At 59.3% G+C, this 26,452-nt stretch overlaps 1 protein-coding gene across 1 annotated transcript; it reads left to right on the top strand.

Moving 5' to 3' along the window:
* Positions 1 to 24,754, top strand: SEZ6L (seizure related 6 homolog like). The gene is made up of 18 exons (XM_087942825.1): positions 1 to 52; positions 2,429 to 2,876; positions 13,986 to 14,473; positions 14,763 to 14,896; positions 15,553 to 15,742; positions 16,535 to 16,720; positions 16,794 to 16,959; positions 17,537 to 17,703; positions 19,018 to 19,212; positions 19,289 to 19,427; positions 20,721 to 20,917; positions 20,996 to 21,190; positions 21,702 to 21,893; positions 22,060 to 22,254; positions 22,435 to 22,467; positions 22,576 to 22,690; positions 22,832 to 22,934; positions 23,457 to 24,754. The coding sequence occupies exons 1-18, from the start codon at positions 1 to 3 to the stop codon at positions 23,484 to 23,486; spliced, it is 3,225 nt and encodes a 1,074-aa protein (XP_087798951.1). The 3' UTR covers positions 23,487 to 24,754.
* The last annotated feature ends 1,698 nt before the right edge of the window (positions 24,755 to 26,452 follow it).

Here is a 26,452-nt window from a genome sequence, read left to right as displayed (position 1 = left end):
ATGTCTGTGCGAGTGCGCAAAACCGAGCGCAAGCCTTTGCAGGAGGATGAGAGTGAGGAATAAACTCCAAATGTTATAAATCTCACCTGCCTGGAAATGTCAGGTTTGATTGGAAACATCAGCAAATGGCTTTGAAATCCAGCCAGATGAGCCGCTGCTTCCTTCGTGGTGCTGGTGTTGGTCTCTGTGATTGAAACCAGTGTGGTAGCAGGTTAGAAAACAGGTGTGTGCGTTGTGTTGACTTGACATGGTTGCCTTAAGATGGTACAACATGGACTGTAGTTAGCTATTGGAAAAATGTCCCTGCTAATCCAAAGTGAGGATGGCAGTCCCCCCCAATCCATCTGTTCCCCACAAAGGAAGGGGGGGAGTCTCTGCTGCCAGGAAGCCGAGAGACCCCTCCCCCTTTCAGGCTTTGAGCAAAAGGTTATTCCTGCCTAGCTTTTGGGTAGGGGGCAGTGGGAAGGGGGAAGCCACCTGGGAGGGGCCCTCTGGTGAGCAGAGCTTGGCTGGCCCCTCTCTCCGCAACAGGTGCCAGTCCTCCCGATGGCCGATCTACACGGTGGCAGTGATGGGGTTGCCATGGGAACCGCAGCTGTCCTTGGAGCGGTCCTCTTGTACTTGCAGCCCCAGAGCCAGGCAGAGCTGCCCCTCCCCTCTCTGCCCCTCCCCAGTGCCAGGGGTGGACTCTGCGACCCCCCCCCGGATTGCCTTGGGGTGCGTGGCCAGAACAGAGAGGCTCCCACGAGACCTGAGGGACTCACCCTGGTTGAGTGAAAGCAGGCAGGGATCCTTTGCTGCCGCCCCCCAGCCCCCTCCCCTCCTCCTCTCTCTCTCTCTCTCCTTGGAGGGCAAAGGGGGTTAATGGGCCACATTAAACAGCCAACCAGGCAGAAAAAAGGGTTCCCTTTGGGGACGATGGAAAGACCTTTTCCCTGGGAGAATCGTTCTGTGCCGTTTCCGGTACATTAACCGAAGCTATTTTGGTTTTCCAACGTTTTTGGCATCCGTTCTTGTTTCAGTCACTTGCCTGTGTTGTCCTCTGCTTCCCTCCCCTCCTGCCTGCTTTTGCTCCAGGCCCTTCCTTGCAATTCTGCCGGGAGGGTAGAAGAAAGCTGCCACTCAGAGACACCCTCGTCCTAAGACCCGCTAAGGGTGGCATTTGCCCACAGGCTGGAAGACAGTTAAAAGGCTTGGTCCCGCTGGCCTTCCAGGAACCCACCCAAAGGGGCTTTCTCAAGAGGCAACTGGGCTTCCTGGTTTTTCGTTGAAGATGTTTTGCTTCTCGTCCTCAGCTCTGGCTCTTCGCTAGTTTTCTTCCTTCTGATTCATGCCCCCTTCGGTCCTTTCCCTCCGTGGCTTCAAAGTCAATGGACTCCTGGAAAAAACTGCCCCGCATGGCGTGTTGACCCAAACGGAGCCAACTGCAATGGCTCTTGGGTAATGTTGTGGCTAAGCAGCTACTTAAAGTAGGCAAAGGCTTTTGAGGCTCATGGTTTTGGCTTTGGTGTGTGTGTGTGTGTGTGTGTACGCACGCACGCACGCAAAAGCACAGAATAACATTTCTGGAGGGGATGTTGTTGCAGAAATTGGGAGAAAACCCAGCAAGGCTGCCGAATGAAGGAGGGGCTGGTTCTGAAAGACGGTGGCTTTGGCCGAGTGCCTGAGTTGCCCATGGAAGGAAGGCCAGGAGAAGGAGGCCTTGCCGATTGTGGCCATCGATTTCCTCTCCCCATCAGTCCCTCTTTTCTCTCTGGCTGAGCCAGCTGGATTTTAATGAGGAGGGAGGGTCTGCTGGGAGGAGGCCCAGCAGGGCCCTGTGGTCAGTGGAAGGGGTGGTGGGATCGAGGGACCGCCACAGCCTTGGAACGGAGTCCCACTGCAGCCAATGTCCTTCACCCAGGCCTGGCTCAGGATCGTCTGGGCTGTCTGGCCAAAGGGGTGCCAGAGCCTGGTGCCATCCAGATGACGCTGAACTGCAGCAGTTCTGGGTACCCCTCCCCATGGCCCCCTCACCCCGCCCCCATGGCTGATGTGCCTGGTGGTGGTTTCCGGGCTGGTTTTTTGGGGGGCTCTGGCATGGAAACCACTTGCTGTGTCTTCTTGGGAGGGGGCATCCCTCTTCCCAGGGATTCAGAACTTCCTTGTGGTCTCTCATCCATCCCTGCTAGGTGCTTCTCAGATCTGCTGTGGTGACCAGGTGCCTCTCCAGCCTGATCCAGGGTTTGTCCTCCTTTGGGTCTCTGTGTGGGGAGATTTCCTCAGAGAAGAAGCTTTCATCCTGCCTGGCTGCAGCTGCCTTTGCTAAGCGCCTTCTGCTTCCAATGTGTGTGTGTGTGTGTGTGTGTGTGTGTGTCTTTGGGGAGGATCGTGCTCACAAAGACCCACTTCTGCCCTCCAAGGGGCAGGCGCCTGCTATCAACCTGAGCTCAGAGAGTGAGAAAAGGAAGGGGGGGTTCCGCCCACTCCACCTCGAGCAGAGGGTTGAACTGCTGCAGCGGGCGGGGCTCGCTATACTCTGCACGCACTCAGTGGCATTCTTGCCTCTTCTTCCTCAGACCGTCGCGAAAAGCTCCGGTTCAGCCCCGGCTTTTTCCTGCGGGGCGGGCAGGAGGCGGGGCAGAGCGGCAGCTCATTTCTCCCCCCTCCCGCAGCGCCAGCTCGGGTTGGCAAAGGAGGGGCTTCCTTGCCGCGGCAGCCACCGCCACAAGCCGGGCTGCGCGAACAGGGAGCGGCCGTTCGGCTCGGCTGGAGAGCAGCTGGCCGCGGGCAGCGGGATCCCAGCACCATGACGGGGCCCCGGGGACTCGCGCCTCTCCTCCTCCTCCTCCTCCTCCTCCGCCTGCTGGGCGGCCGCACCGAGGGGACCCGCCAAGGTAGGACCAAGCGGCGGGGGCAGAGTCCGTTCCGAGCCTCGGGGAAGCAGCTACGGCGGCCCGCTTCGGCTACAAAGGAGCCCTCGAAGCGCCGCCCGACCGCCGACTTGGGTTCCCGGAGCCCTCGGGCGCGGGCGGGCGGATTCTGCGGGCGCAGGCCATCCCGGGCGCAAGCTGATAGGCGAAGGTGGAAGCCGGGGGCCAGGCGGAGCGGGGAGGGCGGGTCGCTGCCCCCTCTGAATACGGGCTCCCCTTGGCTTCGCGGCATTGTGGGGACTCGGGCGCCCTGTGCGCCGCTCAGGGCCGCCTGCTTTCAGCACCACGGCGCCGGACAGCTCCCCCGCCCCCAGGCCAACGTGTCCCGGAGCCGCGCCGGGAAGCGGCGGGTCGAGGCTCGTTCCAGATCCGCGCTGACGCCGCCGCTCCGAAGCCAGAGCGGGCGAAGGTGCGCGCGCTCGGCTTGGCCGCCTCCGCTCCCGGGACCTTGCGAGGCCTCCGGTGTGGCTGGAGCGTTGGGGGGCAGCGGAGGTCGGGGGCGTCTGGAAGCTGAAGGGGCCACTCTGGGCATTTCTGTGGCAGCCCCGCCTGGAGAGCCAAAGGGGGCCAGGATTCGCCCGAGCGCCCCGTGGGACCCCCACCCCGGGCGCAGGACGAGGGCGGACTGCAGGGAGATGGGGCCCCATCCGCCCCTCTCCCTTTGCGTCCAGCGCGGGGGAGCAACAGGCGGGTGCAGAGGACTCCTTTCCCTGGTGTAGTTTCTGTCGTGAGAAAGCCAAGATGAACGGGCGGCTTGGAAAAAGGGGAGGGAGTCCTAAGGACCCCCCCCCCTGTCGTCGTCCCCCCAAATTGGGTCTTGGGCTCCAGAGAAGCCGCCAGGCAGACCAAAGTCCTTCTGAACCCGCCTCGGATTCTGCGGGTACCTCAAACCAAAAGGCCTGGCTGACTCTGACATTTTCTTTCTAACGGTCCCGAAAAAAGGTCTAGTTCATTTTATTTTTTTATTCATTAGATTTTTATCATTCTCGGGGCTGGTATTTGGGGGCACCTTTCTCCCATAGGGACAAGGAAAGGCTTTGCAAAGACCCCCCAAATGAGTCCTGCCTGATAGAATTCTTGCCTTCACCCACCCCCAAGGATGGTGAAGTCCTTCTGTGGGGCATGTCCCGGGAGGGCAGGTTGCAGCCCTTGCAGAAAGTTCTTGATGAGCTTAAATGATCTGACACGTTTTTGAAATGCGTGTTTAATCACATTATTCTGGTGAGTCAAAGAGCAAAGCAATGTCAGTAGGAGGGAAGAGAGAGGATTTGGGAGGGAAAGTGGGGATCCCAGGTTGGTTCTTCTCCCCCTGAGCTTCCTCCTCGTCTTCACCTCCCATTTCTGACTGGGGCACCTGCTGCTGCAGGGCAGGAGCCAAGGTGGGCAGAGGGTGAGGACACGGGGTGTGTGTTTGTGTGTGTGTGTGTGTGGCATGAAGCAATAGCAAATTGATTGTGGCTGGAGTTCAGTGTGGCTGACAAAGAGACGCGCGTAGGGTTTTCAGCAGAAGGTGGCTAGCTTGTGGCCGGGACGTGGGCTGTTTTCGCACCACCATTTCCTTTAAGCAGAAAACGGTTGCAACATCCAAGCTGTCTCCCTCCAATGCTTTTATGGTTGGCTAGAGTAGGGCTGTAGGCGACCCTGAGTGGCCCGAGCTAGAAATTGGGAGATGGTGAGTTCTAGTTCTGCCCTATGCATGAAACCAGTTGGGTGACTTTGGGCCGTTTTCCCCAGACCCAGGAAGAGGAGGCAAGGCAAACCACCTCTGAAAATGGTGCCAAGAAAACCAGAGAGTCCAGGTCCAGGGAATGGCAGGAATCGAGGCTGACCTGGAAAAGAGGGTGGGTGGAGAAACACAACTTCCCAGGAAGGGTCGGTTCCTGGGCTACTGGGCGCGATCTGCTGTCCTTGTGATCCCCGGAAGGGACAGTTCCAAGGGGAGGAAGTTTCCAAGAAAGCCATTTTGAGGGCCTGCAATGAGATTATTCTGGGATCGAATTTGCTATACAGCCTCAACCCTGCACAAGAATTCTCTTTGGCTTGTGGGAGAGCCGGCATCCTAAATAGGGCCACCTTGACCCCTCCCAGAGGTTTGCCCATAAGGTGCCTCCTGGCGGGATAAGGCTGCCCGTCAGACGATGCAGGGCTCTTCAGCTGGAGCAGAATCTGGCACTTGGGAGGGTCCTGGAGGCGCCTAGGTTTTAGAATCAGAGGACCGAAAGAGGGAAGCGAAGGTGGGGGCACGGGGGTGGGGGTGGGGAGAGCAGCTGTGCTCACCAAATGGAGGAAAGTGACGCAACGGTGACCAAACCAGCAGATGCCCAACGAAATGATTGAATCTCTCTGGAACAAAACGCTGCCCAAGAATGTCCAATTGTTCTTCTATCTTCCCTGTATGCAGGCCAGAAAGAGGGTCGTGGCGCAAGAGCCGCCCAGATGAAACCTGCTGCGGGTGTAGCCTCTTTGTTTACAAGGGCTTCGCTTTGATTGTGTCATGGCTGATTCCCCCGGGAGGGGGTTCTGCCAAGGGTCGGGTGCAATGGGAGGGGGTTTGTCAGTCACAGGAGAGGGGGGGGCCTTGGCCTCCCCCATCAGGATGGCTCCTCCTGCCAAGTGTTGTACCCCCCCCCCATCCTGCCAGGCTCCCATCCTTGGATGCCAAAAGTTTGGGGGAAGGCCAGGACCTTTTAAAAGTCCTGCTGGTGGAGAGGCCAGAGCGGGAACTGGACCTGCCCAAGGAAAGGCTGGGCGGGCAGGGAAGTGGCCAATGCCGAGAGTGCTGGCCCTTTGGGAAGAGGCTCTCCTGGGCCCAGCTTGCAAAGCCACTCAGCTCCCATAGGTGTCTTTCCTAAGGCCCCCGGATTGGCTGCTGCTCTCTCGGCTGGAGCCAGGCCAGCTCTATCCTTAGCCTGAGGACACAATGGCTTCAGACAGCAGCTCAGCCGTATCCTCAGAGCACCCTGGCCAGGATCAGGAGAAAGCCAGAGAGCCCCCTCCCCCCTCCCAGGGTAGCCCAATCCCCAAGTTCCTCTGGTGGCAGAGCAGAGCTGAGAAACAGGCCCAACGCTGCTGCTGCTGCCGCTGCTGCGAAGCTCAGGGCCCTGTCCTTGCCTCCAGTTACCTGCTCTGGAGAGGCCGAGCCCCTCCTAGAGCCCCACCCCCCTTTTGCCATCTCCAGATCCGACCAGCCCTCTTGCGGTGTGGTTGGGAAACGGCCTCGCCTTCCCCACGGCCTCCCAAATGCCTCTTTCCTGCCTTGGAGAACTTCCCAGAGAGGAACTGGGGAGGCAGAGGAGGAGGAGGAGGAGGAGGAGGAGGAGGAGGCCCTTGGGCTGCTCGGAATGAAATCCACCAAGGAAGCTGACTCAGAATCGGAGGCAGGAGGTGCCTTCCCAGGTCGTCGTTCCCCCCCGGTCCTTCTGCGCAGGGCCTTCACACAAGCTGCAAAGCCCCCAGCATCTGCCCCCAGGGCCCCCGAGGAGATCTCGGGGAGCTTGGCCCTGAGACCCTCCCACCCACTAGATCGGGTTGTGTTCGACAGCCGGCCAGCCTTGGGGATTGTGCTGTGGAAATGACTCTCCCACGGAGCTGGGCAGGGCAGGGCTTTCTCCGTGGCTGCACAGAAGGGGGGGCAGAGGGCCGGCCTTCCCGGAGTCGAGCCTCCTCTCCCTTCTCACTGCCTCCGGCACTCGCTCGGCAGTGGGGGAACGGGCTTCGGTTGAACTCCCGCCAGCCACAAATACCGATTTCCCCCGGATTTTATGCTGCCGAAGAGGACCAGTCAGCCCAGCTCCAGGTGCCAATCTTTTCCGTGCAGGCATCTTGGCCGAGAGAGGGGTGCCTTCTCTGGATGGGCTAATAAGTGGCTCAAGGGGCATTTCATTACTCCTGCAGCAGCAGCAGCAGCGGCAGAGGCACCGGTGGACCGATAATCCAAAGTCCCCTCAGTTTTATTAATATGCAGAACACCCAGCAACCCTCCACTTCCTCGGTTCTCATCTCTGAAAGCCCCTGCAGGCTCGGTGGGGTCACTAGGAACAAACCCACTTAGCGCCACTTTGCAGGGCGTTTGGGCCACTGCTGGGCTCCTTAGGCTTATTCCTTGGAACGGAGGGCCTCCAAAGGGCCGGAGAAGGCCGGAGCCCCACCCCAGAGACGCCTCTCGGCCGGACTCTGCGCATAAGCCCCCCGGTGCCTCTGCCTGGCAATGACTTCTCCCAGCCCATCCCCCTCGCCCTGCAATACTTGTCAGACTTTATCTTCATTTTAAGACTCTACCCCCCCGAGGGGCCCCCTTTGCTTTCAGGCCATCCTGACCAGCAGAAAAGGGGTTCAGAGACAGAGGGAACCGCAGGCAAAGTGCCAGAACTGACGGTCAAAAACATGCGGAAGAAAAACCGCTGCTGTCTCTGTTGAGCACCGTCATTCATTCCTCCCGCCGCCTCCTCACGATGAAGGTGATTACCTATCAGGAGGCTCCGATGGAATACTGATCAGGTGGGCTCCCTCACCTCCAGGAGAAGCGCCAGGAGCCAGACAAAGCCAGGGGCGTGGCTGGGCGGGGGGAGGAGGCGAGGTCAACGGGCAGGCCTGGGGCGTGCGGAGCGGCTGCTGCATCACAGAGATTGTGCCAGCATTTCATTTGCCCCGGAGGGGGATTTCCTGCAAGCCTGTGGCACCTCTGGGTGCCGGTGCCAAGAATGGACCCAGTCACGAAGAAGGGGGTTTTCGGTTGAGAAGAGGGTCCTGCTGAGGGTGGGGGGGGTTGGTTCCTGAGCCCCACAGAGGCTAACCGGAAGGCCCTTGGAAGAACAGTCTGCATGACCTCTGTTTGCCTGGAAAGGCCATCACTTCCCTTCGGCCGTTCTTTGGCGCCATTCAAGGGGTCTCCAATCAGGCGGCACAGGGTTATATTTTAGGCAAGCGCCCTCACCCTAATGAGGAGGAGGAGGAGGAGGAGGCGGCGGCAGCTTTTGGTGCTGGCTGGTGTGATCCTGAGGGCCGTGAGCAGAGACCAGGTGCCTCTCTTCAGGGGGAGCCCGATCCCATCGGCCTCTTGGGATAACTAGGGGGATCGTTTGTGGGGCCTGGATGAGGGATGGTCACTCTGGACTGGCCAATGGGGACAAGCGGGGAGGGGGGGTGCAAGCTGCAGGTGGGTGAGTGGTGCAGAAAGGGGAAAGGACGGGTGGGGGAGGGACCACCCCGTGGCAGAACAGGTGCCTGCTCCTTCCCCATCTCCAAAGGCCTCTGGCTGTTTGGGCCACTCCAGCCTTTGGGCCTGCAGACAGGCTGCTGGGTTTGGGCTGAGGGCCCAGTGTTGCCCCCTGCTGCTCTGGGACCCAATGGCTGCCTGGGGGAGCCTGTCTTGGGCAGCCTTCAAAGCCATCCAGTGGGCACCTTTCTGGCTCTCGGCCTGCCCAGCTCAGCCCAGGCCCCCAGCAGCGCCCCCGGCCAGGCTGCTGCTCTTCCAGCTCCTGCTCAGCACAGGCCGGTCTTTGCCAGGCAAGTGCCCCCCCCCCACTCCTGAGAAAGGGCTGCTATCATTATCCTTTCTAATGTGATTAAGGCCAATTGAGTGGAATAAAAGGCAGAGGTGGCGGAGGAAGGAGAGCCGAGCCTCCTGGGGGAATCGAGGAGGAGCCGAGGAGAAAAAGGAAAACCACCTCCATGGTTTTAACTGTCAGCAATTATTTGGCAGGCCTCTAATTCTCTCTGCTTTAAAGTCCCAGTGAAGGGATTGCGAGAGAGAAGGTGGAGGTGCTGGTGGGGGGGAGCTCCCTCCGAGATTTGAGGGAATTCTCCTTTGCAGAATTCTTTTCTTTGGGAAATGGGGCTGTCTTGGAGGAGTGAAATCCGCCCTTTTAAAAAAAGGATGAATTTTGACAAGCAGGTATCTTCAGATATTTCCATTTCCCCCCATGGTCTTTCATTTTAGCAGGCAGGGATTTTCTAAAATAGCCACAGCAGTGAGCCAGGGGCCCGCAGGCAGTGGCCCCTGGCATTTGGCACTGGATTGTTATACATGGGCAATCTCGGAGGGAGGTGGTGCTTCCTCCCAACAGGGGTTCATTATCATGGTTACAGCGGACACCAGCCTCTTGGGTGGAGCAGCTCCTCCAGGGCAGCGGAAGGCCAGGGAGAGGGGCTGGGTGGGTGAGGGGGCCCGGAAAGGGACCACAGTTGCCCCTTCCTTCCACCCGAGGGCCAAGTCCTGCCCTGCTGAATGCCGGTTGCCGAGATCCATTTATCTGAAATGGTGTAGGGTTTCCTGCCTGAGAGGGGGTTGGACTAGAAGGCCTCTGAGGTCCCTTCCAACTCTTCTTATTCTACATTCTATCCCCAAGGCCTTTGCCTGGAAGGTGGCTGCCCCCTCAGCTGAAGGGAGGCCCACACCACTTCCGGACCCAGAATGCTTTCCCGGGGCATTTCGCAGGGCACAGGGGTGCAGTCCAAGACTGGCAAGGCAGGGATTGGGGAGGGGGCGGGCGGGAAAGGGGGCTGCCAAAGAGGGGGAGAGAGAGAAAGCCTCTCCTAAGGAAGGGGCAGTGGGGCAGGAGAGGTGGGGCAGGATCACAATTTGGGAGGGAAAGCCCAGGTTGTGATTCATAGAAAACCAGATTTAGAAGGGGCGGTGATTCTCTCTCACACACACACACACCCCTCTTTGCAAGGCAGTTTTGAACTCCAGCCATTTCAACCCTGTTTTCTTTGGATTGCAGTCAAGAAAAGGGCCAGCAAACAGCAGCTGACAATGCCAGACAGGGGCTTCTTCTTGGAATCCTCCTCGTGGGCAGTTTTAGCCTTCCGACCTGCCAGTTTTAATTTGCTCACTGCTAAAAGGGGTTGCTGAGTTTTTCTTGTTACTGAAAGGATTTGCTTTGCTGGTTTCTTGCCCATGAACCTCTCTCAGAGGTTAGAGGATTTTGTTAATCATAAAGAAAAACAGAAAGCAACAAATGCACTTTGCAAAGTGTAAACGGTGAGATTTCCCTGAAATCAAAGCCTGGGCAGTTTCAGGAAGGAGCCTTTTCCAGCTCTTTGTCAAGGACTGTCGTAATAAGTGGAATTGCCCTATTCAGTGGGAGTCTCCCTGGGCATCTTAGCAGCTGAGTAAAAATGATTCATACCCAACAAAATAAATTTAAAAAGAGGAAAGAGGAGGGGAAAAGCCAAATTGACAAGTGCTGACAAAAAGGGAAAAAGCAACTTCCAACTTTCCTCCGTACAGATAAATACCTGAAATCCAACAAACCGGACTAAACCACAACCAAGAGCACTTCTACCGTCCTAAACAAGTCTAATCATCCAAAGCCAAGTTAGCATTTCATTTCTTTCCCAGCAGAAAAGAAGCTGGACCGAGTCTTCTCTTTAACCAAAGCAGTCAGCCAACAAAGCTTCAGCTTGGCTGAGCTGAATTAGAATCCGGGTCTTCTGACTCCGTCCCCCAAGCTGGCACTTCCCCTCCCCCCTCCCTTCCCCTCTTGATAAAGAGCATTTCGAACAAGTCACATCTCCAGCCCTTTAAAAACTCCCTTCTTTCCTGCAAAATGACAGGATTTGGTGGCCGGGATTTGAATTGACCAAGGCAAGAAAGGATGCGAGAGGCTTTCGTGTTTGTTTCCTAGTTTTGCAGGGAGGGCGGTGGAAGGAGCTGCTGAGAGTCCCTTGAAGTCTGAGTCACTGGCAGGTTTTGCTCATCAAGAAGGATGTGGGGCGATTCTTTGCGTCCCCTTCATTGCTGTTGCCATTATCCAGTTAATTAATCTGTCCAGGAGAGCCGAGATGGGAAGGTTCCTGCACGAGGCAACTGGGATGGCTGACCTAGAAAAATCTCTGGCAGAAGGTGCCCCGAAGCCCCTCTCAGCGCAAGGAAGGGAGGCAGGGCGGATCAGTCGGGGTCTCTGAGTCTTTCCGTTTCCAAACTGCCATCATATTTCATTCTCTTTTGGGGGAAATGCCCAGAAGGACGGTGTAACAGCCACCTACTTTCAAAGTGCAGCAGCCTGTGGGGTGAAAGGAACCCGGAAGAGGCACGCTCTTGGGAGCCCCCCACAATTTCAGGGCAAGGAAGCAGCTCTTTGAAATCGGCCCTTCTGTGGGGGGGGGGTGCAGGGTGGCCCCCTGGGGCTTGGCCAATGGATCAGAGGAGAGACAAATTCCAATGGTTCGGCTACACTTCAGTAGCGTCCAGTTCTATAAAGATGCAGGAGACGTCATTAAGAAGATGGCAAGAGAGCTTATTTTAAAAGCAAGAAAAACCCACACATGTTAAGCTAGCAAGTGTACGACGAGGATGCACTCAAACCTGAGAGCAAAATCCTCATATGGGGGAGTCAGTTACAAATCTTGTCATTTCTAGCCTGATTTCCCCCCACCCCCAGGAACGGTCAAATGCAGGCAAGCAGGATGCGAAGGGGGGGGGGCACCTGTGCTCCTGGTTGCGCCTGGCCAGGCTCCATTCAGCCCTCCCTGCAGCCGGTGGAGGGTCGGGCCACGAGCAAGCAAGTTCTGGTCCCGAACTCTGTTCCAGCCATTGTCCTAAGCTGGACCAAAGGGCGGATTCAGTGGAAGCATTGCTTCTCGTCTCTTCTCTTCCTCCTTCTCCCCTGACGGCCTTCTGGGCGGGCTGCTCTGCCCGAAGTGCTGGAAGGTTCTTAGGAAGTCAGATTGTGAGCCACCCGCATAGCAACCCCAGAGACCGAAACCGGCCCTGGCCCCCACTGGGTTTCCAGCTCCCTCCAAAGGGGACAGGGGTAATCTATGGCCTTGTTTCCCAGAGATAAGCAGGAACCGAAGATCTATTAGTGGCTGGAAGGCAGAGCCAAGATTAGACTCTGCAAGGCTGGCTTAATTATCCCTGGCAAGAGAAACACGCAGCATTTCATCGGTGAAGCCGGGGAAGAAAAGGCGAGGGAGGGGGAAGGGCAAGTGGGGGGAGGGGTTCCAGTTGCCCCCTTGGCTTGCCTGGGGGACTGGCACGTCCCTTGTCGGCTGGCCGACCTTTGCCTTCACCTTGTCTGCCTTGCTTTGTCACTTGGCCGGGCTTCCCAACTATTTTGTGCACGCTTGCATATCCAGGCAGGTCAAGTCAGCCCTTGATCGATTCCTGGAGGATGAGCCATCAACAGCTATTAGCTGGGGGGGAGGGAGGGACGGAGCCTCTGTGGTTGAGGGCATCTTGCCCGGGAGAGCCAGAGGAAAAGGGCCGCTGGGGGTGTTCCTGGGATGGGACTCAGAGGCTGGCTTGGAATTGGGGTGGGGGTGGGGGCTGAGCCAGACCCATCTGCTGGGCAACAGAGCTTTGAGGGCTGGGGTCCCGAGTCCCGCCCCTAAATAAGGCTCTGATTTATAACCCTGGGCCAGGCAAGAATGCCAGGGCTGCTGCCCAGCAGGCCAAACTGTGACGCAGAGGGACATCCATTGGCTGGCCCAAGGGGGGGGGGGCACCTGGCGGGAAGAATATTGTAGGGGGGGCCTGGATGGAGAACAAAGAGTGCAAATGTCCCCCGTCCCATCCGCCCCCCTCCCCCAGTGAAGTGTTTTGGAGAGCTCAGGAATCTCCCATTTGTGGCTGTTTCAGCCACAGCCGGACAGGAGTTGGGGGGCTCCTCCAGCGCTCAGAGCAAGAGAGAGCCCCTCTCCCCACCAAGGGACCTAGGGCTCTCTGCCCATCTCGCAGGAGACAGGGGGAGCATTGCGCGCGCGCACACACACACACACACACACACACCCCTTTAGGAGCCAAGCTGGCCCTGCAAGGCTCCGGACAGCCTCCCACTTCTGCCTCATTGAGCCAGAATTTCTTTCACCGCTACTCCAGCCCCCCCCGCCTCCCCCATGTAATGAGAAACTGGTCAACTTTCTAGAAGCTGTTATTCTAAACAGTTACATTTGCTTTTCAAAATGGTCACCGAAGGAAGGGACTTATTTGCACCCCACGGGGGGAAGCTCTTTGTCTCCAGGTATACTTCCCCCCCTTTCTCAGAAATAAGATCCTAAGACCTCTGCTCCCTCCCCCTCCCTCTGCTTCAAGGACCCTCCCAGGGCGGCCATTGCTAGCAGGCAAAGTGTGGCACTTGCGCTGCAATTACTTCCGCTTCCCACAGAGAAATTGCACGGCGCCCCCTGCTGGTGGCTAGAGAAAGGTGTGGCAGCGTGGCCCCCCACTGGGCGGGAAAGGCAGCGCTGGAGAAAGGGAGGGAAGTGGGGAGGGGGCTCCCCCTCTTTCCAGGGGCTTTTGGTTAAACTGAAAGAGGCCGCCTCGCCTCTTGGGACAGTCCCAGGCCTTTCAGCAGAAGCCCCTCGGAGGACCCCCTCACCCTCTGTCCCTGGGGGAGGGGCTGAGGGAGCAACCTTTGGCCAGGGGCTCGCCAGCACTTTCATCCCCAGCATCCTGTGCACCATGCGCTGAGGAAACCAGGTTAGCCATCGTGGCCTGTTGCCCAGAATGCCGGTGGGTTTTTCTTGTTTGATGCCAGGTTTGATTCTGCAGCTCTCCTGGCACCGCTGGCATGAAGCCGTTCTCAGCAAAGGTGCACAGCTGCCGCAGCTGTGGCGGTGGGGATCCTGGCCTTCCCGGGAGCAGCCAGGCCAGCTTAGCTCTGGGCTCGACCGTCTCCTCTTCCTTCCATCGCCTCAAGGGCTGCTTGTCCCCAGATAAATCAGGATTTCACAGCAATTAATCTCCAGGCTCTCGCGGCAGTGATCAGACGGTTCTGGACAGGTTTCAGGCAGAGCCCGCCCTCTCTAATCAGGAACACCTCGCTGGCCTTCTGCAAAGGGAGGGGCGCTCTCCCCCTCCAACTCTCCCCCAGTTACGAGGTAGCAGCAGAGTCATGGAAACCCCTCGTGGGCTCTCTCTGCCTGCAGCCATCGGCTTCAAAGCTTCCACCCGCCCGCCTGGACCTGGCTGGGCCCTTCTGCCAAAGCTCTGGAACCAGAGCCAGCCCTACCTGGAACCCGCTAGATGCCCTCAGGGGCCCAGTGTGTGTCTCCCCCCCCCCAAGTCTTCTGGTGCCGATTTGCTTCCCGTTGACCAATTGCCCGATTCTCTCCCCTTTCCTGCTCCAGGCACAAACTCTGCGGGAAGCCCACCGGCTCATTGTCCCACTGGGAGGAGCTGACCAACAGCCCCTTTCTCAGGAGGAAGACGGGGCCCTCCAGGCACCCCACCCCAGAGAGTCCGGAGCAGGTGCCCGAAGAGCCCAAGCTGGCCTTGCCCTCCCGGGGGGCCTCCTCGGTGCCCAGCGCACGGCCAACCCCTCCTGCCAGGAAGAAGCAGGAGAAACAGCGGCCGAAGCTGCCCCCCAGCCCTGGGCCCTTCGTGGGGAGCCCCGGCCCTCTGGATGAGAAGCCGCCCACGGGGCCTGGGGAAAGCAGCCTGGGTGTGACCAGCCATTCCTCGCTCCAGATCTCTCCTTCCACGGTTCTGCCGCTGGCCTGGAGCCCTGGGGCTTCTGCTCAAGGGGGGACCCAGAGGGCCGAGGAAGAGGCTGCGAAGGGGGGATCTTCCTCCAGGGAAGAGGGCCGAGGAACGACCCCTCCGGAGCAGCTGCCGAGTAAGTGCTCTCTGCCCCTGCCTGCTGGCTGGCCTCTTGTGTCCCCAGCCGCTCTGCTCCTGGGAAGCCGGGCAGGGGGGGTCATGGATGCCCCTTCCGAGGCATTTTGCCGGAAGACGGAAGGGAGCCCTTTTCCTCCCCTCCTCCTGAAGGGAGCCGGCCACCTCCGAGGCTCCCAGCCCAGAACTCCCCCATGCCAGGAAGGCTCCCTCCAGGCCTGCTGGGAGGCTGGTCCTGGCTGCTCTGGAAGAGGCCAGGTGAGGGAGCTTTCGGCTGGCCTCCCTTCCAGGTCTCTGCAGCATGAATTTCTCTGAACCGGAGGGCTACATCGACTCAGCCGAGGCTCCGCTGGTGCCCCGGAACGGCTTCCTGGAGTGCAGCTTCCGGGTGACAGTCTACACCGGATATGGTGTGGAGCTGCAGGTAGGGAGGGCTGGCATGAGAGGGGGCTGCCTCCCTGGGCCCCTGACTTCCCACCCAGCTGCAAAATGTAGCCTTGAAATGGGACCCAGAGAAATTGCGGCTCAATCGGGAGCCTTCCGGAGGGCCCCACACCCTCCGTCCCCTGCTGCTCATCCTGGGAGTTGTAGTCCTCCGCCACAGTCAGACGGGACGCAGGGTTGGGTGAGCCTGTTCCAAGGGAAATGCCTGGCCAGCTACGTTGCTCCTCCCCACCCGGGTGGTTCATCCTCCCGAACAGATTCCTGATGCTGTGCAGGGTCTTCATCTTTGCTCCTGTTTGGCTTGCCTGTTGGGCCGGGAGAGCTGGGGCTGCTGCACGCGGCCCTGGGGGCTGCGGGTAATTTCTGGGGCTGCTAAAGCACAAATGCCAGCCTGAGCAGGAAAGCCCTTCAAGGAAGGAAAGAACCATGGAGCACAGGCCACAGAAAAGGGACCCCTCCCGCCCCTCCCCATCTGTTGGCCCCCAGCCCCTTTGTTTGGCTGCTCCACCCCAGAGGGACCTGAAGAGGTGAGGCGCCCCATTACGCCCCTCTCCTTTTCTCCCCCGAGCGAAGCAGCTCTGCAAAGCGTAGGATTTGGGATTCCTCTCACCTAACGGGTCTCTCCCTGATGTGCAGGTGAAGAGCGTGAACCTGTCCGAGGGGGAAGTGCTGGCCATTCGTGGGGAGGACGAGGGCCATTTGGTCACTCTGGCCAACCAGACCCTCCTGGTGGAAGGCCAGGTCATCCGCAGCCCCACCAACACCATCTCGGTCCTCTTCCGGGCCTTCTCGGACGGCCTTGGGACTTTCCAGCTGCATTATCAAGGTAAGCCGGTAGAGACAGCCCCCTCCCCTTCCAAGATTCCCTCCCCCCATCCCCAAAGCTTCCTTGCAGGTCTTCCTTTCCAAAAGCAGGAATGTGTTTGCTGCCTCCTGCCAAGGTTCGAAGGCCCAGAGTCAGGGGCCCAAAGAAGGCCCGAATTGCCCCACAGCAGAGCCTTTTGCAGGGGATGACCGGTCCCTCTGGCCTGGATAGCGGCTATTGGCCCAGGTCAATTTTAGAGCCTCTGCAGCCAAAGGAAAGGGGCTGTTTGCTTATTGGTGGGGCTTCAACCCAGCATTCTTGCTGTGTTTTCCAGACAGTCAATTCACCTCCACGCACCTGCCTGTCCCTTCCTCTTGGCACAAAAGGTGCAGCAGGTGTGCGTAGGGGGAGGCTGAGAGGGAAGAGGGCATCCTCCACAGTTGCAGGGGGAGGGAAGTGGAGAGGGCAAAGTAGCGTAAAAGCCTTGCGGCACAGATGGTGCCCGGTGGCATAGAGGGCAAGGCCTGAGATGGCATGTGGGGCTGCGGGTGAGATTTCCAGGAAGCCCTGGAGGGTGTTCAGAGGAGAACCAGCCCAGGTGGCAGAGTCCTGGTGAAATCTCTGGGTTGGAGGGAGGGAGGGCACCATTCTGGGCTCTCTGCTGGTGGACTGAATGCAGCCTCTTCGGTCTGGCTCCCCCTGGGCAGGGCAGGCTGCAGAGTCTCCCCGTCACCCAGCACCCCTCCACTCCATGGTGCTTGGCAAACCTCCCCCACCTGTCAATTTAGCGTCATCTGGCACTTTCCCCAACAGTATTTATGCTGAGCTGCAGCTTCCCACAGAGGCCCAATTTTGGGGAGGTGGCCGTCATGGGCCTGCACTCAGGGGGCCTGGCTCACTTCCACTGCCACCTGGGCTACGAGCTGGAGGGCCCCCAGAGCCTGGTCTGCCTCAACGCTTCCAAGCCGCACTGGAGTGCCCCGGAGCCTATCTGCTCAGGTATGGGGGATGGGCGGGCAGTGGTGGCCAGGGGTGGCAGGCCGTGCCTTGACCACCTTGTTTCTGCTTTCAGCCCCCTGCGGGGGCACCGTGCACAATGCCACCATTGGCCGCATCTTGGCACCCACCTCTCCGAGGAGCCCCTCGGGCAGCGTGGCCTGTGTGTGGATGGTCAGCGCCCCTGAGGGGCAGAAGCTTCACCTGCACTTTGAGAGGCTGGCGCTGGGGGAGAAGCAAAGGTGAGGTTGTCGGGCTGACGTTCTCTGGGAATCAACAACAGCGGCAACGCAAAATGCCCGCTGTGAGTTGTAACATTAAGCTGTGTGCTTGAAAACTAAAAGCCTGGTGCCGTTTGCCACCAGCCTGTGCATCAGCCGTCCTGAAGTAAAAGGCTCCTTCTCCAAAACACACCTGCGGCATTTGGCCCCCCAGCTCACTTCGCCAGCACTGCCAGGCCCACAGCATCAGAAGAGGCAGGTGCTGGTGCTCGAAGGAGCAGCCTTTCTAAAAATAAAAATAAAAACGAGGAACTGGTAGACAGTCAATAAAACAACTTTATGAGCTGTGCTGGGATTCCAGAGTAAAACGCCTGTTTATGACCACAGAAAACACGGCGCTTTCCCTAGGGAGCCTTGGCAGACTTCTACCTGAAGTCCTTGCCATGTGACCCCAGGAGTTGGAGAGCCGCTCCAGAAGGGGGGGAAGGATTCCCTCCCCAGTTGAACTGGCAGCAAGGGCAGGGAGGGGACCATCCTGCTGGGCTTCCGCTCTCGCGCACCACCTCCTGACCTTGACCTGCCTCTCCTTGGGCTCCAGAATGGTGGTCTACGGTGGAGAATCAAACCGCTCAGCCGTGCTCTACGCTTCCCGGCCGGGCAGCAACGTGCCCTTCGAAGGGGTGATCAGCGAAGGAAATGCCTTGCGGGTCGACTTCACCTCGGAGGACCCCAGCAGAGAGGCCACGTTCAACATCCGGTTCGAAGGTGAGGCTCCTCACCCTCTTCCACACCCTGATCGGACCGGGTGGGGGGCAGGGCAGGGGGGTGTTCTCTGCTGCTGCTGCTGCTGCTGCACTTGACAGGGATGCAGCCCTCCCTGTTCCCAAAGGGTCAGGTCAAGACCCTGCAGGGCTGCTTGCAGTGGGGCAGCCCTCCCACCTTGGTGCTGGAGATCAGAGCCAACTGCCGTCTGCCCATGGGGCGGGGGAGGGGGGCGAAGGTACCAAGGAAGCCCCGCACCCCCTCTCTGCAATGCTTGCCAGACTGAGCTCTCCAGAGGCCTCGTGGCGGGTGAGGCGACCCCCGAATTCCTCCAAAGGCTGGATCAGCCCCCCACCCACCCTGGAAAGGGAGCCTGGCGTGGGGGGAGCAGCTCAGCCCCCTTCCCACCATCTGGAGGGAATCCAGCAGAGAGGAACACCGAGACCTCCCAGCTGCTTTGGAGCCTCTCGGAAACAGGAGCCAAAGGTCTGGAGCAAGAGCGGATTGTGGGCGGTGAAGTGAAGTCTTTCCTCTCTTGGGGTGAATGAGGAACCCTGGGCTCCCCTTTTCTCTCAAGCGCTGGCTGGGGAACACTGATTTTCCGGCCTTTATTGCTTCTGACTTACTTACTGCATCATCATTATTGCTCCATCCTCCTTTTTCATCTTTCTCTCCACATAAATTCTGCCATGCTAAACATAATTTGATTTTGCGCTGTCTGCAGGCTGCATCTCCCCCCACAATCCAGCCTGGAGCCCCCTCCTCTTCCCCGGGTCCTCTGCTCTTTCCCTGCCTGCCTCGGGAACCCTCTGCCCCCCAGGGATGCCCAGGGCTCGGCTGGGACCCACTCGGTGCCCTGCAGGGCCCTTTGGCAGCAAGCAGCACCTTGGAGAGCTCCGGAGGCCAGCAGGCCTGACTGGGCCAAGGAAAGCCCCCAAAGCCCCCAGCTGAGTGGGGCAGATCGGCTCGATTTCCCAGGGTCGAAAGATAAAATGGTTGGCTGCACATGAACAAAAGACCCTTAAAAAAATGCTGAACCTAAACAGTGAATAAAAGGGATCCCTTTTGATAGTTTAATTCAATTGATGGAATCAGAACAGTCATTGGATCCTTCTAATTTTCCAGCAAAAATAGGGTCCAGTTCACACCCCTCTGCAAACTAATTGCTTCCACCCACCGCCTGCTCCCTGGCTGGGTTTGGCCCATTCCCTGCACCGAAAGGAGACGTGGGTGGGGAGCTGCAAGGCCTGCTTGCAGAAGGGGGCGCTGGGGGGTGTCTGCCTGTGCCAGTCCTGCCCTTCTGTGTCCCCCTCCCAGCCTTTGAGAAGGGCCACTGCTACGAGCCCCACCTGCAGAATGGCAACTTCACCACCTCTGACGCCACCTACAATCCTGGGGCAATCGTGGAGTTTACCTGCGACCCCGGGCACACCCTGGAGCAGGGCCCAGCGGTCATCGAGTGCATCAACCTCAGGGACCCCTACTGGAATGACACGGAGCCCTTGTGCCGAGGTGGGTGGGGGGCAGGGCAGGGGCTCGGCCTCGGGGGGGGCTGCTCTTGGGGCCGTCCTGACTCTCGGCCTTGCAGCCACCTGCGGAGGAGAGCTCTCCATGGCGGCTGGAGTCATCCTGTCCCCCAACTGGCCGGAGCCCTATGCAGAGGGCGAGGACTGCGTCTGGAAGGTCCACGTGGGGGAGGAGAAGCGAATCTTTCTGGACATCCAGCTGTGAGTGTGTCCCCAGCTGGGGGAGAGGATTTCAGGCATCTGTACTCAGTGTGGGGGAAGGACGGTTTGCACTTCGGAAAGGCTGTTTGGGGGGCCGGGGAGCTTGCTGTCTGCCTGCAGAGTGAAAGTGGGACTGCGTCGGGGTGGGGGAGGGGCACAGGCAGATCTGCTCGGTGGTGTCCCCTGACTGGAGTTGCCTGCAAGGCCCAGCAGCCACTGATCTGGCCACCTCAGGCAAAAGGATTTGCAGCCCCTGGGAGCACAAGCCCTTCCCCTCCCTTGCTTCACACCCACACAACACCCACACCCCCCTCACGGGCAATTAAAGCCGCACCTGGCACTCGGGGTTCCTCCCTGCCGAAGCCTCTGTGGGGCTCCTGATAATCCAGCTTGAAGGACAGATACTTTGATCACGCTTCCCCCCGTGGCAGCCCACAGAACGCGGGGAAGCCTGCTAAAACGGCTCTCTAGCCACGCAGCGTCCCTGATCTTTTGGGGGTGTTTCCCTTGTTTTCCCCTCTTCTGGACGATCCATGCAAGATCCATGCAAGCCGAGAAAAGCCTGCGGCCTCTGAGGGAGGGAAGAGGCTGCTCTTAAAAGGGAACCGCACCGTCCTGCCTCCCTGGCCTCGGAAGGGTTGGCTTTCCAAGATGCTTTGGCAGAGCTGCCCGCCCCTCCTTGCACCACCCCCCACCCCAACCTTGTGCTGCTGCTTAGAATCTGCCAGCCTCAGCTGGAGTGACCAGGAGCACCAATGACCACTTCTTAGCACAGAAAAGCCCAATGCAGTTAAAGGAATTGGGAGGGGGGGAGAGCAAAATCTCAAGTAAAGATTGGCATTGCTGGGCTGGCGGCTCCCTCTGCCGGCCAGAAGAAGCATTGGCAGCCGAAGGCAGTGAGACAAGCCAAAGTAAAATGTTTTCTGCTCCCTTGGAGCTCCAGGCACCAACCTGAGCTGTGGATCCGGTCCTTTTCCTCAGCCAAGGAAAAGCAGCTCCTTGTGCTTGCAGCATCCGAGAGCCCTCCTATCCAGGAGCAATCTATCTGTGGTGGCAAGAGCAGGAAAGGGTGCCGCCATCTTGCTTATAAGCTTCTCAGGGACTCCTGGCAACCAGGGCCGGCTGCCTCCGTCCCCTCTCGCCAGCCAGGGGTCCTCCGGGGGGAGGGGAGGCCCAGCGCTTCCCCTTCCCCTGCCAGCAGCTGCTGATCCCGGGAGAGCCCCGCGGAGCCGGCCTCCCTGAGCCGAGACCCAGCAGGGCCCTTCCGCCGCCCTCTTCTCGCCCTCCCTGCAGCCTGAACCTGAGCCAGAGCGACATCCTCACGGTCTACGACGGGGATGACCTCAACGCCCACATCCTGGGCCAGTTCCTGGGCAGCGGTGGGCCCCAGAAGCTCTACTCCTCCACACCCGACTTGACCATCCAGTTCCACTCGGACCCGGCCGGCCTCTTCTTCGGGAAGGGGCTGGGCTTCACCATGAGCTACATTGGTGGGTGAGCTTGGGGTGCCCCACCTTTTGGCCACTGGGCGCTCTGCCCGTTCTCACCTGGGCCCTTTCTGGCTGCAGAAGCCTCGCGGAACGAGTCCTGCTCAGACCTGCCGGAGATCCAGAATGGCTGGAAGACCACTTCTCACACCGAGCTGGTTCGGGAGGCCAAAATTACCTACCAGTGTGACCCGGGCTACGATATTGTTGGCAGCGACACCCTCACCTGCCAGTGGGACCTCACCTGGAGCAGCGACCCCCCTTTCTGCGAGAAAAGTATGGCCCTGCCCAGACTGTATCCCCTGTGTGGCTGGGAGTTGCACTGAAGACCCCCCGGTCTTTTTCCTACTCTGCTCCTGCCACGTTAACCAGAGTTTGGGGCAGAGAAATCCAGTTTTCGAGCCCTTCCTTCTTGGTTCCCCCTCTCCGTGTCTGCTGCTACAGCCACAGGAGCCGGCTGGAAAATGGATTGGCAACCCCAGGCTGTAGAGGGTAACGGGGGTGGGGGGAGAAGGGCAGGCTGTGTCTAAGTCCTGCAGCAGCCAGTAAGTGGGGAGTCAGTCACTCTGAAACACACACAAAACGCACCCACACCCACACAATGGGCTGGGCTTGCAAAAGCTGTTTGCAAACAAACAGGAGAGGCGGCTGCTTTGACCCGGTTTTACGGGGAGGGCCAGAGCTGCACCTTGAGGCCCAGGCAGAAGGGGGGAAGGTGCCAGACGGTCTGGCCTGAGCCTGGGGCACTTTGGGGTGCTCCAGCCTGGCCCCCCGCTTTTCACCCTAGTCATGTACTGCACGGACCCCGGGGAGGTGGAACACTCGACCCGCTTGATTTCGGACCCAGTGCTCTTGGTTGGCACCACCATCCAGTACACCTGCAACCTGGGCTTTGTGCTTGAGGGCAGCTCCCTTCTCACCTGCTACAGTCGGGAAACGGGGACCCCCATCTGGACCTCCAGGCTGCCCCGCTGCGTGCGTAAGTCCAGGGCTTGCCGTGAGTGCGCTGCTTTTCCCGTGCCTGCCCTGCGGGACGCCCTCACTTGTTTGCCGGCATGCAAGAAGGAACCGGGGGGAGGGTGGAAGAGGGTGACCCCACCAGACTGCCCCCCTTGCCAACTGGCTCCCCGATTCCCTCCATGCAGCGGAGGAATCCCTGGCCTGCGACAACCCAGGTCTGCCCGAAAACGGGTACCAGATCCTCTACAAACGCCTGTACTTGCCAGGCGAGTCGCTGACCTTCATGTGCTACGAAGGTTTCGAGCTGCTCGGGGAGCTGACCCTCAAGTGCATCCTGGGGCAGCCCTCCCGGTGGAGTGGGCCGCTCCCCACCTGCAAAGGTAGCTCCCTCGGCTCCCGGGGCTGCTCTGCGGGGCTCCCCTAACTGCCCCCTCTTGACGACGGGAACCCTGCAACTAAAAGGGGAGGGGTTTGGCTGGGGGGGGGTCAGAGGCAGGAGCCCAAGCACCAGTTAGCCCTCATGCCCCCCCCCACCGCCTGACTCCCTGCCTCTCTTCCAGTCAATCAAGACAGCTTTGAACATGCCTTGGAAGGTAAGTCTCAGCCAGTCCGTCCGTCATTCCCCTCCCCCGCCAGGGAGATCCAGGCACCTGGGAGGGGCAGGCTGTGCCCGGGAGCCCTGCAGCCTTTTGTCTCTTTAGTAGCAGAAGCTGCTGCAGAAACGTCCCTGGAGGGAGGCAACATGGCGCTGGCCATCTTCATCCCCGTTCTTGTCGTTTCCTTGCTGCTGGGGGGCGCCTATGTCTACGTCACGAGGTAGGGAGGAGGGAGGGAGGGTCTCGTGTTGGCATGCACAGCCGCCATGCATGCTCTCCCCTCCTGGTGGCTTTTCTCCCTGGGAGCTCAGGGCGGAAGCTGGCCTGACCCACGGAGGCCTGGCTTTCCTCTTCCCTTCAGGTGCCGCTACTACTCCAGCCTGCGGCTGCCCCTCATGTATTCACATCCATACAGCCAAATCACGGTGGAGACGGAGTTTGACAACCCAATTTACGAGACAGGGGTGAGTTGCTGCCTCTTCTCAGCAAACCTGGCTGGGAGTTAAATGGAGGCTGCCAGGGCATCCCAGGGCCGCGGTTGCCCTTCCAGCCAGGCGGCCACCGGGCAGGTTGCAGAGCCAGATCCCACTCAAAAGTGGCTTCCTTTTGGCAGGGTGACCTGTCCGTGTGGCTGGGGGGAGCCTCGTCCCAGTGCCCTAAGCGTGGCCAGGGCAGGGAGGGGAATCCCCATCGTTCTTCTCCCCCGCTGGAAAAGGCACAGCGCCCTGTGACTGGAGTGGTGGGCCTGCCGGGCTCAAATCCACATTTCCCTATTTAAAAAAAGAAATTACAGAGTGAGAGAAAACTAAAAAATGCAGGACATTCTACTAAGTGTGTATTTGGTGGCTCTCCCAAATGGAACCCAGCAAGGGGTGCGCCCGGCTGCTCCTTTCTTCAGGTGTGAAGGTGCCCCTCCCGAGGTCTTTTGTGCCCAAGCTTCTCTCCCAACGGGTCCTCAGTGACCGGTGCCCCCTCTGTCTCCACAGGAAACCCGGGAATACGAGGTGTCCATCTGAAGCAGCCCTCGACACTCACCCCGCCTCGACCTCCACCCCCGATATCTCCTCCAGGGGCCCAACTTGGAGACGGGGTGGAATCTGCCTGAGAGCTTGGACCCGCTGCTCTCCTTCCGCTTTCCATCCAGCTGTGCCCACTTCTTCCTCCTCGTCTTTGCGGTGGCCTCTCCTGGCGGGTGCCGGGCTCATGATTTGCTGGCATGGAGCTGAGTCCGCTTGGCAAGGCAGCTACTCCTGCGGCCAGCCCCAAGGGACGCCCTGGCTTGGCTCTCCTTCTGGGTCGTGTGGGTGCATTTTGCAAACCTGCGGCTGAAAACGGTGACCGCCTCTGGTGAAGGAGGGAGACTGGACTTGCCCACTACGGCCAAAGCTCCCAGCTCTTCTCTTGGCCCCCCCTGGGCACAGCTGGTGCCACTTCTGCCTCTGCATGAACAGGGCAAGGAAGGGGAGCCTTCATAGGGAAACACAGCAGCCCCGAGGCTCCGGGCCACTGGCGGCCAGGGGAGGAGACCCAGAAGCCCAGCCGAGGGAACCCTGTGCCGTTTTTATTTCGAGCGTGAGGCATGAATGGCAGCAGCCAGGATGGGCGAGGAAGAGGAGGCCTGGAAGATGAAGGGCAGGGGACCTTTTGAGGGGGGAGGGTCTTGGACACGGCCGTTGCAGCCTCTTCTCTCCTCCTGGCCCTGATCACGTGCCGAGTCTTTGCCGGTTTTGGCAAAGGAGCCTCTGGGGGTCTGCTGCCAGAAAGGACGGAGAGTCCCACCCACCTGGCCCCCTTCCCCAGCAGAGCAACGAGAGGCCTCTGGCACTGCCACCCACCCACCCACCAGGTTGTACCAGGAGCCCCCGGGAACCTAAAGGTGGCTTCAAATGCAGGGGCCAGAGGTCAGCCGGATGAGCTATAAGAATACCTGAGATAGGCTGACACCCCCTCCCTCTGCACGCGCGCGCGTGCACACACACACACACACACACACACACACACACACACACGGTGACTCTAGGCTGGAGGCCTCTGCCATGGAATAAGCCCGGTAGTAAGGAGAGAAAGAGAAAGAGAAAGAGGGGGGGGCTCCCTGCTGCCCCTTTCCATGGAAACGCACCGAGGACAGAAGACTTTGCCCCTTGCATCTCCCCCCCCCCTCCGGCCCACTCTTGTTCCGTGGATGAACACGCAGAGGCAGATATTGGGCTGTTTTTCCCCGTCTTTGTAAAAACAGTGAAAATGTAACCATGACAATTTTTAAACATGTGTTTTAGATTAGAAATCCAGGCTGGTGCATCTCTGCAGTTGCCAAGGATTTGGGTGTGTGGGTGTTTCCCTCCTTTTAAAGCATACAGGCCGCACCTCCCTTCCTGCCCCTCCTGTGAAAGTGTATTGTGGTTTGCGAAGGCTGGGAAAGGCGGGGGGCAGAAGCCAATGTAGACAACTCCTCCTCCTCCTCCTCCTCCTCCTCCTCCTCTTCTTTTCATAAGTGTGATGATGGGATTAAATATTTTTGAAGATGACACGACCTCCTTGCACAGGGCCGGCATTGAGGAAGCTGCCGATGACGGTGCTGCGTTTCCAAGCGAGAGGGAAACGGCCTCCGTGGCTCTCTGAGCTGCTCCCATCGATGGCGCTTGGGGTAGTCCTGCCAGCGGGACTGTTGGCACCCAACAGCTTGGGTGTTTTTGAGCCAGTGTGAAGACACTGCAACAACACGGCTTCTCAGTTGTGATCTTTCCTCCCTAGCAGGAAACTCAAACCTTCCAGGGCTTCCTTGTCTTAATGATGCAAAATCTATGCAGCGTCATGCAGTTTCTCACAAGGGGCTCTCGCCAAGCAGGAAAGAGAGAAACCTGCCTGCTTTTCCCACAACGGGGAGGGGGCTTCTGAGGAGCTTTGGGGGGACACGTCCAGCAGGGTCAGTGGGCTCTGCCTTCATTGCAGTCTAGGGTCCGGCTGGCACTTTCACATCCATCCTCACAGCTGAGAAGCTCAGGGCAGGGAGGGGCGCCTGGGGGCTTGGCTGGCCCTGCTCAAGAGAAGCTCTGAGACAAACCCAGGGGCATCTGTGCCATTCCCCTCACCCACACCAGAGGGGAGAAAGGCTGGGAGCCATCGCCGGGGCCACTGAAGCCACAGACTTTGGGGCTGGAGGCAGAGCAGCTCCTGCCACAGGACCTGCTTCCCTGGCATAGAGCCACAAAGGAGCTCCTCCACTTTGAGCAAACAATCCCCCTCCCCATTAAGTGTCGTGGGCCACCCCAAAGCCTCCAGAGGTCTTCAAGTGAGGAAGACCCCACCCTTATACTGCTCTTCTGGCAGCCATAGGAATCCTTGGGTTTGGGCACACGGATCCTGGCCCAGTGCAGCTTTGCCACAGGCACTGGGGGGGGGGGCAATGGGGAGGGGGAAGAGGAAACTGGCTGGCCGGCCGTGCTGACCTGCAGCAGCACCAGCCAGGAAATCTGCTCCCCTTCCCGAATGGTTGCCAGGAAGGAGCCAGGTCAGCATTCCGCAGACAGAGGCAGCTGGGGTGCTCTCCAACGCTCCTGCCCCCTCCTCGGCTAGGATCCCTGGAACCCCTGGAGCCAAGAGCAGGCGCAGGCTGGCTGTGCCCCCATCCCGGCCCCAGAGAGCCACTGTACAGGGGCAAATGCTCTGCTGCCTGGCACTTTCTTGGCTGGACAGAGAAGAGCAGCTGGGGGAATGCCGCCCCCTCACTCTGGGGTGCCAGTTCTGGTCAAGCAGCCTGTTCTCCGAGGCCTTGATTGAAAGGCCACCCTCCCCCGCTCAAATATCCCGCCGGGAAGCCCACCGTGTCTTCAGCCACTCTGACTCGGTTCCCTGCCGCTCCCCATGCCAGAGCGGAGGGATTAATGCGGCCTCTGACCAAGCTAAGCAGCCCCCTCCAGCCCCAGGGCTCAGAAGGCCAGGTGGGACCCTCTCCATCCCTCATTCCCCTTTGGGGTGTTCGTTG

Source organism: Notechis scutatus, chromosome 13, assembly GCF_049901735.1.
Source record: "Notechis scutatus isolate UNSWTSFEM ecotype Mainland chromosome 13, rNotScu1.2, whole genome shotgun sequence".
Taxonomy (NCBI): domain Eukaryota; kingdom Metazoa; phylum Chordata; class Lepidosauria; order Squamata; family Elapidae; genus Notechis; species Notechis scutatus.
This window is presented reverse-complemented; position numbering and strand designations above follow the sequence as displayed.

Excerpts from the sequence above, each read along its gene's own strand:
- SEZ6L (XM_087942825.1), top strand. The coding sequence starts at position 1 with ATGTCTGTGCGAGTGCGCAAAACCGAGCGCAAGCCTTTGCAGGAGGAT. Across the intron at positions 21,191-21,701 it reads CCCCCCTTTCTGCGAGAAAA|TCATGTACTGCACGGACCCC; the intron begins GTATGGCCCTGC and ends TTTTCACCCTAG. Across the intron at positions 22,468-22,575 it reads CTTTGAACATGCCTTGGAAG|TAGCAGAAGCTGCTGCAGAA; the intron begins GTAAGTCTCAGC and ends TTGTCTCTTTAG.